This window comes from Leuciscus leuciscus, assembly GCF_965113295.1.
Source record: "Leuciscus leuciscus genome assembly, chromosome: 1".
In the NCBI taxonomy this organism is placed as follows: domain Eukaryota; kingdom Metazoa; phylum Chordata; class Actinopteri; order Cypriniformes; family Leuciscidae; genus Leuciscus; species Leuciscus leuciscus.
The window spans coordinates 43,908,176-43,925,027 of NC_138725.1; the positions used below are offsets into that span (position 1 = coordinate 43,908,176).

General features: G+C 45.0%; 1 protein-coding gene across 6 annotated transcripts; it reads left to right on the forward strand.

Annotated features, from left to right (window-relative positions):
• The first annotated feature begins 1,804 nt into the window (after nucleotides 1-1,804).
• On the forward strand, nucleotides 1,805-15,841 carry il21r.2 (interleukin 21 receptor, tandem duplicate 2). 6 transcript variants are annotated; one of them, XM_082162756.1, is made up of 10 exons: nucleotides 1,807-2,068; nucleotides 2,395-2,636; nucleotides 2,881-3,022; nucleotides 3,122-3,245; nucleotides 3,351-3,514; nucleotides 3,595-3,746; nucleotides 3,952-4,126; nucleotides 13,762-13,855; nucleotides 13,973-14,057; nucleotides 14,783-15,841. In XM_082162756.1, exons 3-10 carry the CDS (start codon nucleotides 2,953-2,955, stop codon nucleotides 15,284-15,286), a joined length of 1,368 nt encoding a protein of 455 aa, XP_082018882.1. In that variant the 5' UTR covers nucleotides 1,807-2,068; nucleotides 2,395-2,636; nucleotides 2,881-2,952; the 3' UTR covers nucleotides 15,287-15,841. The 6 variants fall into 6 exon arrangements, with proteins under 6 accessions (XP_082018885.1, XP_082018882.1, XP_082018883.1 ...); XM_082162757.1 differs by having other exon boundaries at nucleotides 2,398-2,636; XM_082162754.1 differs by having other exon boundaries at nucleotides 1,807-2,636.
• The last annotated feature ends 1,011 nt before the right edge of the window (nucleotides 15,842-16,852 follow it).

Below are 16,852 nucleotides of genomic sequence, written 5' to 3' on the forward strand. Positions count from 1 at the left end.
TTTATTTAACGTTACGCCCAAACCACACCTATGAATAATGAAGCTACTGCAGACCAACCCATTTTAGATTTGCGTCGGGCGCAAGAGTCATTTATCCCGCCGGTATAATAGCAACAGCGCCTAAGAACCGCCCACAAAGTTACTTGCGTTTCGCGCTTGATACTTGCGTTTCAGATCGTTAAAATAGGGTCCTTTAAGTTAAAGTTCAAGAACTGGTCACTAAAAAGCCCTGTACAACCAATATTCTGAATATTTGGGGGATGTGTTAAAATGTTTGAACCTAATTTAGCTACATGCTAATGTTTACATGCTAACACCAACAGTGCATGACAGAGGACTTTGGTGATTTTATGATGTATACTGACATACCATACTCAGCATCAGCTGAAGTACATACATTTAGCGTGTATGGCAGAAGTATGTGAAGTGAGGTGTGACCAATGCTATACTGATTATCTATTGAGGTAATACTGAGAAATGATGCACTTCGCGACTTTTTTTGCATGAGGATTACATTAGCTGTGCAGTTCTTCAGTGATTGCACACAATGTTGGAGTTATCAGTGTTTGCTGCACAGAGCAAGATAAGGCATGAGTCACAGACGGATCTAAAAAATGCCAAGCACCTGATAGTAATAAGGGTATTTCTACTTATCAGATCTTCTGAACAAATAATTAGCTCAGCAGAATGTCTCGTTTTTTTTTTTTTTTTTTTTTTGGTCAAGTGCTTTGTGTTATATAGCCTGAATAGCCAGGTATTAACAAGTTGCATAAGACAGAAACTTGTATAGCAACATGTGCGGCCTTTTTTTCGACACGCAGCCACAGGAGCACTTTAGAAGTTGCAACATCTGAAACTAGAAGATGAAAAAGGCAGAGTGACATACAGTAGGAAGCCACAAATGAAAGTTCGCATTTGTAACTTTTCATCTTTAAAGTCACTGCAATAAATGTCAGTCATTTATAGAATCAGTCATACATGGGGAGTATAAGAAAAAATACAACAAAAATAATTTTAGGGCTATTCAAAATGCATTCAGGTCCTCCCTTTGCTATAACATCTGTAAACTTTAAATGTAGGCTACTTACTGAATCATAATTGTGAGGAAACTTTATTTTCGCTACATTGTTACAATATGTTGTAGAGCCGTAAGAGCCATTTTGTCTTTATTTAAACTTTTGTTTCATAAGTGTATTATGCTGATTTCACGCAGCCGTTATTTTGAAATCGAAAGCGAGGCTCCGGTGGGAAGAAAACCGGAAGTGTCGCCTGTAATCACAGGAGAGTCGTGAATGCGATGGCGTATTGTTGTGTTTAATGATGTTGTGTCAATTCTAAAAATGTACATACATTTCTTTCATACTTTAGACTATATACAGTGCAATTCATTTATAAATAAAATATTTTTTTTATATATAATTCAGAATGTAAAAAAAGAAGCAGGAATGAACTATATATATATATCCTATATTGAATAGTAACATCCAATAGTGTAAATCGCGGCAGCAGCTTCAGGTTGGTAATCCAAGGCATTGTTGTTTATCTTTACTTCCGGGGTTCTTCCCACCGGAGCCTCACTTTCGATTTCAAAATGGCGGCTGCGTGAAATCAGCGTATTGGTTAGAGTATAGGTGGGAACCTTCCTTCAGGTGACAGGTGTGCTTAGAAATATTAAGAGCTAGGAATGTTTCTGATCCGAGCTCCAAGCTACCAGATGATGGCAGTAATGCACTGTAAAGTGCGGTTGCCAATAAAATGAAAAAGAAGAAGAAGAAGAAGGTGACAGGTGTTCCACACTCCGGAGCAGAGGGGGCGGTAATGCACCAAAAAGCTGGATGCGAACCGCCGTAAAATTGGAAAGAAGAAGAAGAAGAAGAAGAAGAAGAAGAAGAAGGTGACAGGTGTTGCTGGAGAGAAGCTGAACACAGTTTTTAGACCGCTACGTTAAGTTATGCTATGCTATGCTATGCTATGCAAGTAGGAAATCTGTACTGGTGAAGGACTTGGAACTGTGGATTTACTGACTGTTTGTTGGACTCTTGCTTACTTGAAATGAAGACCAGTCAAGGTAAAATAAATCTACAATGTAAGCATTTTAACTTGTGTGTGGACTTTGAAGTGAATAACAACCTGAGCGTGCACGTTCAGACCGGCATCAGCCCTCAGCTGCTTTAAGTAATAGACTTGGCTGCTTACATGTTGTTTTATATTTTTGTACACTGTAAAAAATATATGATCAGTAAGTTATGACAACATGCATTTTTCAACCTTTTTTATGTTATGCTAGAATCAACTAATGTTTCAAGTCAGTTTAATGTAATTTAAGTTGAAATGACCTAAACATCCAAGTTGATTGTATTTGCGACTTTTTTTGTGTGTGTATTTACTCTTTAGAAGGTATGTTCACCTGGACAGTTTAATTTAATGTGAGAATCAACCATGTGGCTCCACACGTGACGTGTGAGAACCTTGTGATGCCATCTTAAACGACTAATCAGAGATTTCAGATAACTTTGAGGTTAAGACCTCCTACATAAACAGGAACTTCTCTGTATATAAAACCAACTTGATGCCCTTCACTGCCACATATGCCAACTTTCACGCTATTATGACTCCGGTGCTTCAGAATAAATTTGGTGAGTTGATATAATTGTGTCTGTTGTAACATGTGTTATTTAAAATTTGAGCCTAAATACAGGAATGTATACATATGATTTGTGTTTTCACTTTTAATTGTTATTATTTATTAAATACACGTTCAGGATAATCACCTAATTTGTAAAACTCTAGTACTTAAATCAATGGAACCTGATGGACTTATATTGAAAGTTTTTCTTTATCAGTTTAATTATTGTTTTATTTATGGCTAACTTTTCAAAGGGGTCTTTTCAGTTGCATGCGGAATTATGTGTTGAAATCTGGAAGTGTGTGTACATACAATCCTTTACAAGAATGATGAACCGTACTGGAATGATCTGCATTTTCTTGGCTTTTTTAGTGGAACTTAATGCCAGTTCACAGGGTAAAACAGGCTTCTCAAATCTGCACTTTTAGTCACAATGGATTTTACATGTACAGTATTTCCAAAAAGATGTGACCATTTTTCTGTTTCATGTTTCAGCTCTGACAACAGGGCTCATCTGTGTGACAGATTACTGGATAACCATCAACTGCTCTTTAAAACTACCAGTCACATCCACTAGAAACAGATCATACTGGCTGGAATTTCAAGGGTCGGACAACGTGTAAGCAGTTATTCATTAACATTCTGTTTAGTAATTAATACACTATTTTTCAGTTGAATTTGTGTGCATTACCAGTACTGAGACAGATTCTGCCAACACACACAGGTCGTATAGATGCTCACTCCAGAGAGCACGTGAAGATCACACCTGCAGTTTCACAGTAGAAAAAACAAGAACGTATCTCATTTATGCTGTGACACTTAATTATTTGGAAAACGGCAGTAATTATTCGTCTCTTTTGGATGGTGATTTTTGTCCGGCAAAAAACAGTGAGTAAATCTTTGTAACTAAAGAAAAGTGTTTTTTTCTTCTTATATTTCACGTACATGAAGCTTCTCTCTTTTCCCAGTTAAGCCAAAAGCCCCATTTAATCTGACGTTACAATATGTAAATGGGACGTATAATTTCTTTTGGAAGAATGGATATGAAGGCCATAAATACAAAGATGCTCTACCCATCATGTACAAATTCCTCTACTACAGAGATGGAGAAAATGACAGCGTAAGATTAATTAGAAAGATGATTCAGCTGTAAATGTCCACCATTCATAGTGTGTGTTCTCAGAGAACATCCTCTGTTTCACCCACATCAAAACGCAATCTATATGTGTGTTCTTGCTTTGAAAATGAATGTTTTCTATGAATGGTTTCACATTAACGTTACTCTTTTCTTTTTTTTCTTTTTTTTCTTTCTTTTTTTTTTGAAGGTCATCATTGTTCATCCAGACACTAATATGATTCAGATTGATGAAATGAAGCTTGATCCTGGAACTACGTACACTGCTATGGTGAGGACTGGGATACATAAGATAAACGGATACAGCGGAACATGGAGCGACTGGAGCAGCACAGTCAAATGGAATAGTCCTACGGCATACAGAGGTGAATACTGTGATGATCTATATTTACACTCTCATGTACTTAATTTATATAAATATATTTGTTTGCTGAGAGATTAAAGGTTTAGTAAGCGATTTCTTAAACGCTGTTGAAAATGGATAGGCCAGAGCAGCACAACACACTTGTAGCCTATCAGCAGTAGGGGGCTTGTTCACTCATGATGGGGGAGGAGAGGGAGTGAGCAAGAGGTAGAATTAGGCTTTGTCCACACGGAGATGTGTTTAGCTGTGTATGTATAACATTTTATATAGTATTGGCGTTTCGTCCTGACGGATCCGGCCTTTTGGGAACTTGAAACTTTTGGGAACGCTGTGATCAGTCTTGGCTGGTCGCTGGGGGCGATATTTTTTTTCCCAGGATGGTAGGGGAAGACTCATGAATATTCATTAGGGAAGTCATCCCTGATTGGTCTGATGACCTACTCCTAACCCCACCCCTAAACCTACCCGCCACTGGGGGTCTGATGACCTACCCTAACCCCGCCCCTAAACCTACCCGTCACTGGGGTTAAGACCAATCAGGGATGACTTCCCTAATGAATATTAATGAGTCTTCCCCTACCATCCTGGGAAACGTAATCGGTTACTAACGTAACCTCGGTTCTCTCTAGAAGAGGGAACGAGTATTGCGTAAGTTAGCTTACGCTACGGGTAAAGTCATCTTTTCTCGAGATATGAAGCCAAAAAATTATCCTTAATTTTTATTCATTGTCAACGCAGTGCAGCAGCTAGCAGACCTAGAGCAGGCTATCTAGCGCGCTCATTGGCTGCTCCGCGGCAACTGCAGCAGCCTACCAGTGAGCCTGGCGTGACGTCACGCCCAATGAGGGCGCACGCGCCCTCACGCGTCACAGCCCGCCAGAATGGGAGTGGCTTAGCGTATAAAAGGAAGGCTCGGAGGCTGATACCCTGGTTTTCGTCGATTGAAGCGACAAGAGCTCGTGGCGCGAGCACGGCGGGTTACGCAATACTCGTTCCCTCTTCTAGAGAGAACCGAGGTTACGTTAGTAACCGATTACGTTCTCTTACGAGAGGTTCTCTCGTATTGCGTAAGTTAGCTTACGCTACGGGAACCCCTTGTCAACGCCGTGCGCGCCCAGCATCCACTACATGAGTCCCAGGGGAAGCCCGGGGAACACTGATAAGTGGGAAACAGGTGGCCGACAGAGTGGGCCAGCACATGTTCATAAGCACACATTAGAGGGTGTAGAGCGGTACGACCGGTCTATACTGACATAACCCTTTCTAGTGCAGCTCAACCAGGAGAGCTAAACCGAGTCAGTAGCCTGCGCACCAAAGTGTGGGCAGGACATACACACGACTCAGACTGATAGAAGTTTAGCCTGCAGGGCGGGGACTTCCAGGTTATAAAACCTAACAAATGTAGAGGGGGAGGCCCAGCCTGCCGCTGTACAAATGTCATGAATGGAAATCCCGCTGGACCAAGCCCACGATGAGGCCATGCCTCTGGTGGAATGAGCCCGGATGCCCAAAGGGCACTGCAGGTTTTTGGACGCATAAGCTGCTGCAATAGCGTCCACTATCCATCTGGACAGACTGTGTTTCGAGGCGGCGAGACCCTTGGTGCACCCTCCAAACGAAACGAAAAGCTGCTCCGAGCGCCTGAAAGCGGCGGAGCGCGTGACGTAATTCCTCAGAGCCCTGACAGGGCAGAGGAGGTTACTATCAACCTCGCCGCCGGATGCCGGTAGGGCTGAGAGGGAAATGACCTGCGCTCTGAAAGGAGTGCCCATCACCTTGGGGACGTAACCATGTCTCGGTTTGAGAATGACTATTGAGTCATTAGGTCCGAACTCGAGACACGCCGCGTTAACTGATAACTCGTGTAAGTCACCCACGCGTTTAACTGAAGACAGAGCTATCAGAAAAACGGTTTTGAAAGTGAGGTATTTCAGATCCACAGTGTCCAAAGGTTCGAAGGGATGAGCTTTCAGGGCCTCTAGGACCAAAGACAAATCCCAGATCGGAACCGAGGGGGGCCGCGGGGGATTCATCCTCCTGGCTCCTTTAAGGAAGCGGATGATGAATTCATTCCTTCCTAATGTGCGGCCACGCGCCGAGTCGGCGAGCGCTGCAATAGCCGCAACATAGACTTTGAGCGTGGAGGGGGACCTGCCCACGTCCAGCAGCTCCTGAAGGAAGCACAAAACCCACGAAACCTGACACGCTTGTGGGTTTAAACTTTTCCCCGTGCACCACTTGTTAAACACAGACCATTTAGATGCGTAGAGCCGTCTCGTAGAGGGGGCTCTAGACTGCGTGATCGTGTTCACGACCCCTTTTGGCAAATCAACGAGTATTCGTTGATTCTCCACGCATGCAGAGACCGAGAGGTCGACTTTCGCTCTGCCGAACAGGCGCCATAGAAGCTGGACTGTTTGGTGGTGCAGAGACCATTCCCCGGGGGGAACGTTGTCTCTGGACAGTCTGTCTGGGCCGACGTTCAGGTGACCGGGCACATGCGCGGCTCTCAGCGAGCGCAGTGAGCCCTGAGCCCAAACGAGGAGGCGTTCCGCCAGTGCGCAGAGGATTTTGGATCTGATCCCGCCCTGACGGTTCACGTAGGACACCACTGACATGTTGTCTGTGCGAACTAGTACATGGTGTCCTCGCAGGTATGGGAGAAAATGTTTCAGTGCATTCTCGACCGCTAGCATCTCCAGACAGTTTATGTGAAGGCATTTCTCCCGGTCTGACCAGAGGCCATAGACAGGTCTGCCCTCGAGAAGCGCTCCCCAACCTAGGTTGGAGGCGTCTGTCGAGATCGTTTTCCGGTGCGAGATAACTCCCATTGTAACTCCCCGTTGGTACCATTCGGCCGCCAGCCAGGGCTGCAGGGCTGAGACGCAGCCCTGATTCACACTGACTCGCGGGCCGCCGGCAATCCACGCTCTGCGGGGCGCTCTCGCTTTCAGCCAGCGCTGAAGCGGGCGCAGTAGGCCCAGCTGGAGCACCGCTGCAGCTGAAGCCATGTGGCCCAACATCCTCTGAAATGCTTTCAGGGGGAAACACCTGCCTTTCTGAAAAGACGCGGCGAGATGTCGAATACGGCGCGCGCGCTGTGTCGACAATCTGGCCGTCATAGCCACCGAGTCCAGTTCTATTCCCAAAAAAGAGATCGACTGACTGGGTATTAATGAGCTCTTGGTCCAGTTGACCGAGAGACCCAAGCTTTTCAGATGGCTGAGAAGCGCTAGTCTGTGGGATATGAGTTCTTCCTCTGACTGCGCTAGAATCAACCAGTCGTCCAAATAGTTCAGAATTCGCATGCCCTGTGTTCTCAGGGGAGCGAGGGCCGAGTCCATGCACTTCGTGAACGTACGGGGTGCTAAGGACAGGCCGAACGGGAGGACGGTGTATTGATATACCTGACCGTCGAAGGCGAATCTCAAGAATGGCCTGTGACGGGGTATAATCTGAATCTGAAAGTATGCGTCTTTCAGATCGAGAGAAATAAACCAGTCCCTCGGGCGGATTTGCGCGAGGATTTGTCTGGTTGTGAGCATTTTGAACGGCCGTCTCATGAGAGCTCTGTTCAAATATCTCAGATCTAATATGGGTCTGAGCGCTCCGTCCTTCTTGGGAACGAGGAAATAGCGGCTGTAAAAGCCCGTCTCGGTCAGAGAAGGATGCACTCGTTCTATCGCCCCCTTGCACAATAGTTTCGCTATCTCTGTATGAAGCAGATGGGCTGCTTCTGTATTCACTCTCGTCTCGGTACGTGCTCGAAAGCGCGGGGGACGGCGAGCGAACTGCAGCGAATAGCCCCGTTTCACAATGTTCAGCACCCATTCTGACACGCCCGGGATAGCTTCCCACGCTTCCGCATGCATAGCTAGGGGTCGAATGGCCTCTGGGTCCCGACCGCTGCACTGCGCGGGATAGGGGACACGTAACAGAGGAATTTGCGCGGTGCGCGCGCTGTCGATTCTGGGGAACGGGAGCTCGCTGATAGCGATAACTGGCTGGACAGCACTCAATGACTCGGTCACTTGGGACGGAGAACATTTTGCAGTGAGAAACCCGTGGCGCGAGAGCGGCGTGGGCGTTAATGTGTTTATCAGTAAGCGTGAGCGCTCGTAGGCGGGCACAGGGCTTACATTCGCAACACGGCCAGTGGTGGGGAGCTTTATGTGATGTAACCCCCGAGACAGTTGTGAGACAGAGCGGGCAAAGTGTAGGTGTGGGCACTGGATCGTGGGCACATTTCCTACGTTTAACACTCGAGCGGCGCGTGCCCGCTTTATGAGAGTGTGCTCTGTGGGGTACACAGGGGAGATCGTGCTTGTGTGTAGGGGTGAACACTGGGATGTGGGCACATATGCTACACTCATAACACCGTCGGCGTGAGCCGGAAAACCAGACATTATGCTCTTTTTGAGATTTCTCTGGGTCGCCGTGAAAACGGCGTTTGTGTGCAGGCGAGCGAGTTGCGTAACTGACTCGTTGGCTGCGGTGAACACTACTGCAGTAGCCTTTGCTAAGGGGACTGGCAGAGGTAACGTTGTGAGTTTTGACGGCGGTCCGGCCGCAGCGGGACTCAACCGTCTTTTCCTCCCTGCGCATGCTAGGAGGACTTCGCAGGCTCGGGCTTCAGCGCGATCTTAGGCCGGGGTCCCCGAGGGGGAGGCGGTCTGTGCTGGCTGGATGAGCGCGACCTAGGGCGGCCGCCCTGTCGTTGCTGCGAAGGCGGAGGTCGAGACGAGCGCTGTGTAGAGCTGCGTGCAGGAGGCTGTGCTTGAGAGCGGCCTGCAGCGGAGCTCGAGCGGCGAGGCAGGAAGAGGTTCATGGCCTGCGACGCTTTCTGTACCTCCGAAAAACGATCCACGATGCCGCTTACAGCAGGGCCGAAGAGGCCGGTGGGGGAGAGCGGGGCGTTGAGGAAGACGGACCGCTCAGACTCACCCATGTCGGCGAGCGTTAGCCACAGATGGCGCTCGGTAACTGTAAGCGATGCCATGGATCTCCCGATGGCTTGGGCCGCGGTCTTGGTAGCGCGAAGGGAGAGGTCCGTTGCGCTGCGCAAGTCCGTGAAGGCGGTGTGACTCGGGCCCTTCTCGTCCATTTGGCGGAGGAGATCGGCCTGGAGGATGTGGAGAACCGCCATTGTGTGCAGGGCGGAAGCAGCCTGTCCAGCGGCAGAGAAGGCGCGGCTGACGAGTGCTGACGTAGTCCTGCAGGCTTTAGACGGGAGGGCAGACTTTGAGCGCCATCTCGCGGATGGGGGGCAAAGGTGCGCTGCGACCGCCTGTTCCACCGGGGGAATCTGAGTATATCCCTTCTCCGCGGCTCCGTCCACGTGAGAGAGAGTCGAGGAGACTGAAGAGCGAAGCCTCGCGGAGAAAGGAGCGTTCCAGGATTTGGAAAGCTCAGCGTGGAGCTCGGGCAGGAAGGGTGCTGGCCTAGAGGCAGGCGCTTGGCGGCGGCTAGGCAGAAAACACCCGTCGAGCCTGTTAGGCGCGGGCGCCTTCGGTGGTGACCAGTCGAGGCCTAAGTGCTCGACAGCCTTAGTGAGGAGGCGGAGAAGCTCGTCGTCCACACTGGCGCGAGCCCGGCCAGATTCCTGGGTCGAAGAGGAGGTGGAGCGGTGAGATCCGGACCATTCCTCGCTGTCCGAAGCCAGGATAGAGCAGCTGTCAATGATGGCGTCCTCATCCGCTTCATCCCCTGAGGCGACGGCAGTGCGGGCGGGAGCCGGCATCTGCGCGTCGGGAAGCGGGGGCGGAGAGGGAGAGAGCGAGGCTCGCGGGAGAGGCTCCGGCGAAAACCTGGCTGGCGCATCAAGCTCCGGTGGTCTCTGTGAGCGGCGTTTTTTCTTACGCGGCCCAGGGACAGGCGGAGTGGCAGCATCAGCGTCGAACAAGGCGAGTCGAGCCCGCAGGGTCGACATCGGCAGTTCTTCGCAAAGCTCGCAGCCGCCCGAAGACAAGGCGGTGGCTGCATGGTCACGTCCCAGGCAGAGAGCGCAGATGAGGTGGCGGTCCCTGTCGCTGAGAGGGGCTCGGCACGAGCCGCATGAAATGCGAGGCATTTTGAAACAAACGCCTCGGCTCTTTTGTGAGAAGTGTGTCGCAGCGGCGAACACACAGCAGAAGCGTATAAAAGGATACTTGTCGCCGGATAGCGAAGCAGGCACGGAAGGCTGAAGGCGGCGAAGACGGCCGGCTTCCTCAGGCGCTTTCCTCGGCTTGCAGGCGCTGGTTTCGACGGCGGCGGCTTCTCTCAGAGTGCAGCGATGCGGAGAGCTTCGCTGAAGAGTATCAGGGTATCAGCCTCCGAGCCTTCCTTTTATACGCTAAGCCACTCCCATTCTGGCGGGCTGTGACGCGTGAGGGCGCGACGTCACGCCAGGCTCACTGGTAGGCTGCTGCAGTTGCCGCGGAGCAGCCAATGAGCGCGCTAGATAGCCTGCTCTAGGTCTGCTAGCTGCTGCACTGCGTTGACAATGAATAAAAATTAAGGATAATTTTTTGCCTTCATATCTCGAGAAAAGATGACTTTACCCGTAGCGTAAGCTAACTTACGCAATACGAGAGAACCTCTCGTAAGAGAACATTTTTTCGCTCCCTGGGGCGTACGATCACACTGACAGTCAGTGCATCACGTGATCAACTTCTAAATTCAAACGTGCTTGCGCGAGCCAGAGACGGACACGCTCAGCACTGTCATATATCACAACTATTCAGTGTTTTGAACCACATAATGTTTATTTTAGGTTTATGACATTTAAAATCACATAAGTACTTGCAAAACAATGAATTTGAGTTTGTAAAATACACACTGTTATCTATGGAAGGGGAATAATAATCCTTTCCATTATAATTAGACAATACGTTTTATTTATATCAAACACACATTGTGTAAGTAGCTTTACTCTATTCTTCACCCAGTTCACCGGCCACTTACTTTAATGTATTTCGGGAGAAGTGGATGAAATTAAGTTTTGTAAATCCATCAGATCTGATTATCCGAACTGTGGCAGAAAGTAACATGGTTAGTAACACAGCTCAACTAACACAATCGTTATAATGGAGTTTAAACAACAAAACACATCCACTTGCACATATTTGACTATCGGAATATTAGATATGTCATGTTCTAGCTAATAAATGTGTGAATGTTTTGAATAAAAAAGGAAAAATGACATAAAAGCAGATCATTATTCATTCAGTGCTGTTGCGGTGTGTCACGTGACAAGCAATGACACGTAACCATGGAAACAATAAAGTGACAGGTTCTAAATAATGGTCGCCTTGAAAAACTCACGCTGGAGCGTCAGCCAGAATATTTTAAACTTACATGTGAAAAGGTTAAACTGGGTCCCAGAGTGGATAAATCTGAAAACGACATCCTTGCGTTTTCGTGTGTACAGCCAATCCGTATATTTTTGTGAAACGTTGATGTCATCACCCCAGGTGTCAACTTTACTCATACACCGTTTCGTCACGTAACAGCAATAACAACTGCGGACTACATGCTTGTGTTCTTGCTGCAGAAGTTGCTGAGCCTCTTTTATTTCTTTCTTTATTATTTACTTGAATGTATTTTTATTTTATTTCTTTATTTGACTTTTTCATTTCTTTATATTTTCTTATGCTATGATGCTGTCTGTTGTCTGATTAAGACATTTCATATTTTGTACCATTTATAGTTATTTATATTGTTCAATAAATGTATTGGTTAAAAAAAAAAGTAGTTGTAGAAGCTACTGAGCCTATTATTGTATAAAGCGTTCAAGGTTTATGTGCATGCTCCAATTCTTCTCCTTTTTTTGTGTATCTCTGTGGCAGAATTACAGCGCCACATACTGGTCTTGCATGTATACTACATCGTTTTGAGTCGGTTTCAGTGGTTTTGTGTGTACGCAAGATATTTGAGACGACGCCGTGTTTATGGAATATTTTTGTAGAACGAGGGGAAAAAAAGATCGGATAGAGCAAGCTCTGACTTCGTGTGGATGTGGCCTTAAGGAAAAACTGATGGTTGAGAGACATTACAAAAGAGAAAAGGAAAAAGAAGGGTTATGATCAGGCAAGAGCTTTAGGACCTGTGTTAAAGGAACACTCCACCGTTTTTTAAAATAGGGCTTATTCACCGTCTTTCCTACATGTAGATAGGTGGGCAAACGCATTTTTGTCTCGGTGCATGCATTGTTTTAGTTTAGCAGCGCCGCCGCTATAGCTTAGCTTAGCATAATGAATGGAATCCTTTGCTGCCAGCTAGCATGTCATGAGTAAAAGTGATTAAAAAAACTATATAAAAAAAAAAGTAATTACTTCTTGTGGCCTGCGTATATAAAACGAGTACAAATAGCAATGCAGATTAAGACTAGGCAATTTCCTAGGCAGATATTGACATGGGACTATATTGGGGTGAAGCACAGGCGAAGCACTGCTAATTGGGCGCAGAGATATCACGCAACACCTGAAATCCCCCAACTTCCGTCAACATACCGGCGTGAATAGAAGCTGGCTATTTTTCCGACAGTAGACATAGTGAATGGTGATGAACATGGCAGATTTTGTGAGAGACGAAGAGGGTGACTTTTCAGATAGCCAAGATCCAGAACCATACCTCTATGAACCAGAGTTTGAGAGGAGGAGCTGCGTGCTTTGGAAATAGAACGACAGGAGGAGGACGTTGCGATCGCTCAACAGCCTGAGGACGTGAGAATGAGAGCCAACACGAACTGGTGGTGTGAGTGTGGGGGAATATGCCAACCTATGCCGACTGAAATAGTGTCTGTGCTGTGGCGAGTGGGACAAGGTACTGCCATCGATGACCAGGCTCAACGTGGGGGGATTTCAGGTGTTGCGTGATATCTCTGCGCCCAAGTAGCAGTGCTTCGCCTGTGCTTCACCCCAATATAGTCCCAAGTCAATATCTGCCTAGGAAATCGCCTAGTCTTAATCTGCATTGCTATTTGTACTCGTTGTGAATATGCAGGCCACAAGAAGTAATTCGTTTTTTTTTGTAAATAGTTTTTTTAATCACTTTTACTCAGGACATGCTAGCTGGCAACAAAGGATTCCATTCATTATGCTAAGCTAAGCTAGCGGCGGCGCTGCCAAACTAAAACAATGCATGCACTGAGACAAAAATGCGTTTGCCCACCTATCTAAATGTAGGAAAGACGGTGAATAAGCCCTATTTAAAAAAACGGTGGAGTGTTCCTTTAATATTAGAAAAGCTTTCCAGAGCTGGAGAGAGCTAAGCGGGAAGGCCTGAAAACGGACACAGAGGTTGCGTTGTTTCTGAGTAACATTGGCTTTGCTGATTCACAGAACAAAGATATGATGTTGTTAGCTTTTGTAACAGGACAGTGTTGAGTGTCATTGAAGCATTATTTTGCTTTGCTTCAGCTATAATAAAGAGACATCCACTCTTGCACTGCATTTTTGTGCGTTTTGGGGGTGGAGCAATGAAGGAAGGTGTGTGTTTGGGAATATTTCAAATATCAACAGTGTTTCTCAGAAATCGCTTACTGCACCTACAAATTTTACCCATCGCGGTTTGTTTTATTTTATTCTTTTCTTTTTTTCCCTCAATTTTATTAATAGTATTATTGTTTTTTGTTGTTGTTTTTTTTGGTACAAGATGAGCCCAGTCAAGTCGGCAAGATTGTCATTGGAACACTCGGACTTTTAATACTCGGACTTTTAATTTTGCTTCTATCTGTTCCTGCTGCAAGGTAATTGTTTATCATACACTTGCTATTGCCACAAATTTACTGCAAAATGCTGCAGTACACCAACAGGTGAGACAGGAAAGATCACTGGATATAAAATGTGACATTTATGCATTGCAGATTTAAGATGAAAGAAATTTCATGGGTGCCGACACCAGCAACGTACTTCCAGCCTCTTTATCAAAATTACCAGGGCAATTTTCAGGTAATATTTCAGACTTCAAATAGACCAGGGTTTCCCAAGCGAGGTTTTGAACCCATTGGTGGTACATGAAATGAGAACAAGGGGCTTGTGAGAAAAATTGTAAAACACTGAGAACCACTAAAATATAATATTAATTAATATATATAAATATTTTTTTCAAGTGCATTTTATTTTAAAAAGTAAGCATGTATGTATGTGTATACACACACACACACACACACACACACACACACACACACACACACACACACACACACACACACACACACACACACACACACAGTATATGTACATACATGTCATGCACATGCATATTATGTGTTCAGTCTATAGGTGTGTAGTGTTTCTTTACAAAGTAACATCGCCAACTACTGGCCTGGCAGAATAATACAAAGTTTGTAGTCGTTTTCATGGAGATCCATGATGTCTGTACACGAAAAATGCAAAGTAACATAAGTCATGTATAAAAAAGAAAGATATGTTTTTTTAATTTTTATAAAACATTCAGAACCTCTTAAACAATATGATGTAATTATTATAATATAAATGTATACTATCAATTAATTTACAGTATATTTTATATTTACAGTATTATATTGTATATATTTATACTGTATTTTTTACACACACACATTTACATATATAATTGTTAGATATATCCTAATATTCATATCAGATTAATATTTCCTCTTTTTTTTTTTTTTTTTTTTTTTTTTTTTTTAAAGTGTTGGGTTTTGGCCAAAAGTCCTTTACAAGACATTCATGTTATAGAAGACTTTTCAACAGTCGACAAGATTTCCGAGGTCATATCTACACTACAGGATCAGGTAGAGAAAACATCCATGTATCCTGCAGCACAGTGCCATCAACCCTATGTGGGCCCCACAGCTGAGGTCTGGGCCCCACGCCAAATGCCCGATACGTGCAGTGAGACGAGTATCCCATGTGAGGAATTTTCTTTGTTCTGTGAAGTGTTGCCAGATGAAGTGGACGACTTCATGCAGTCTCTCAGCGTGGCGTGTCTGAGTGGAGATGTTCTGTCTCTGAATGACTCTGCTCTTAGTCTTGAGAGTCAAGAGGACTTTGAGGCCTCTGAAGCACCAGTTATCATTAACCCAACGCCTATGCGTTCAAAACAGGACTACTGCACTCTCACCGACATTCCCACAAGCCCCGTCCCCACCATCGCCAGAGATATAGAGCTGGATGAAAACACCTTCAGGGATTAAATGCATGAAGACATCTGTAGCAGACATGTGGTCATTCTGAACTGACATAAGGCATTTATTCACTTTTTGAAGTGTACAATTTATGTTGTAGAGCTAAATGTGAAGGCCTTTTCAAATAATGTTATCAAGGAATTCTTATTCTTCAATGAAAACAAGTTGTCCAGGCTAAGAGGTGTAAAAGTAGCTGAGGTTTGAGGTGTTTTTGTGCAGTGATTTGATTCTCCAGATTCTGTTTTTCATTAGTGCTGAATATGTCTATTTGTGATATTTGTACAGATAAGAAAATTAAAATAGTGTATTGTTTGTGAAAACAATTTCACCTAGAATATGTTATTTAGTAATGTTTCTAATTGATTGTGTTAGTTCAGTTCAGGTGTGTTTCATTAATCATCTAGTTAAGTTTCTCCTCCGGTCTGCAGTGTATATAAACCCTCAGTTTGAGTTAGTCTTAGTATCGGTCTTAGTATTGGTCTTAGTATTAGTTGTGTAGTGCTTTCTTATACAAATTCCTGTATTTTGGTTGATGTATTAAAATAAACTTTCTTTGGATCTTGATCTCTGCTTCCTGCAAGTGTCTGAACTACTCAGTTTCTCTTTATATCTCCCTCTCTCTCTAATATATATATATATATATATATATATATATATATATATATATATATATATATATATATATATATATATATATATATATATATATAGACAGACAGACAGACAGACAGACAGACAGACAGGCTACATACATACTCACCGGCCACTTTAATCACCTGTTCAACTGCTTGTTAACAAAAATATCTAATAAGTTCAATGCATGTAGACATGTTGAAGAGGATCTGCTGAAGTTCAAACTGAGCATCAGAAAAGGGAAGAAAGGTGATTTAGGAACATGCATGGTTGTTAGTGCCATTTTTTACAGTCTATGTGCCAGACTGGCTGGTCTATGTATTTCAGAAACTGCTGATCTACAGGAATTTTCACACACAACCATCTCTATAGGGTTTACAGAAAAAGGTCTGAAACAGAGACTCACTCACTCACTTACTTTTAGGGCAAATTTCTGGTAAATGGAAAAGCTAATGAATGAATGAAAGTAACCATTCTGGGGTGGGTGGCGCAATGGATAAGACACATGTCTTTAGTGTGAGAGACCTGGGTTTGAATCCACTGTGAGACACCAATGTGTCCCTGAGCAAGACACTTAACCCCTAGTTGCTCCAGAGGCGTGCGACCTCTGACATAATTAGCAATTGTAAGTCGCTTTGGATAAAAGCGTCAGCTAAATATGTAAATGTAAACCTTTACCAGGCTAAACTTCAAAGGAGGCAAATGGGAGAGCATAAATCAATAAACAGATAAACATATATTTTGTCTTCCCATTTGCTTCAACAGCCAAAGAAAAAATCCACAACTGTTGCGTTTCCACTAGGCTAAAACAATCCAGAGAGATAATACGGCAGTCAGATGAGGGAAACGGTCGCTGCCTCACTCACTCACTCACTCATTACCAGTGCTGTGCTGCCCTCTGCTGTCCGGAGAGCCCGTCCTGCAGTTCTCACGGCAACTTCT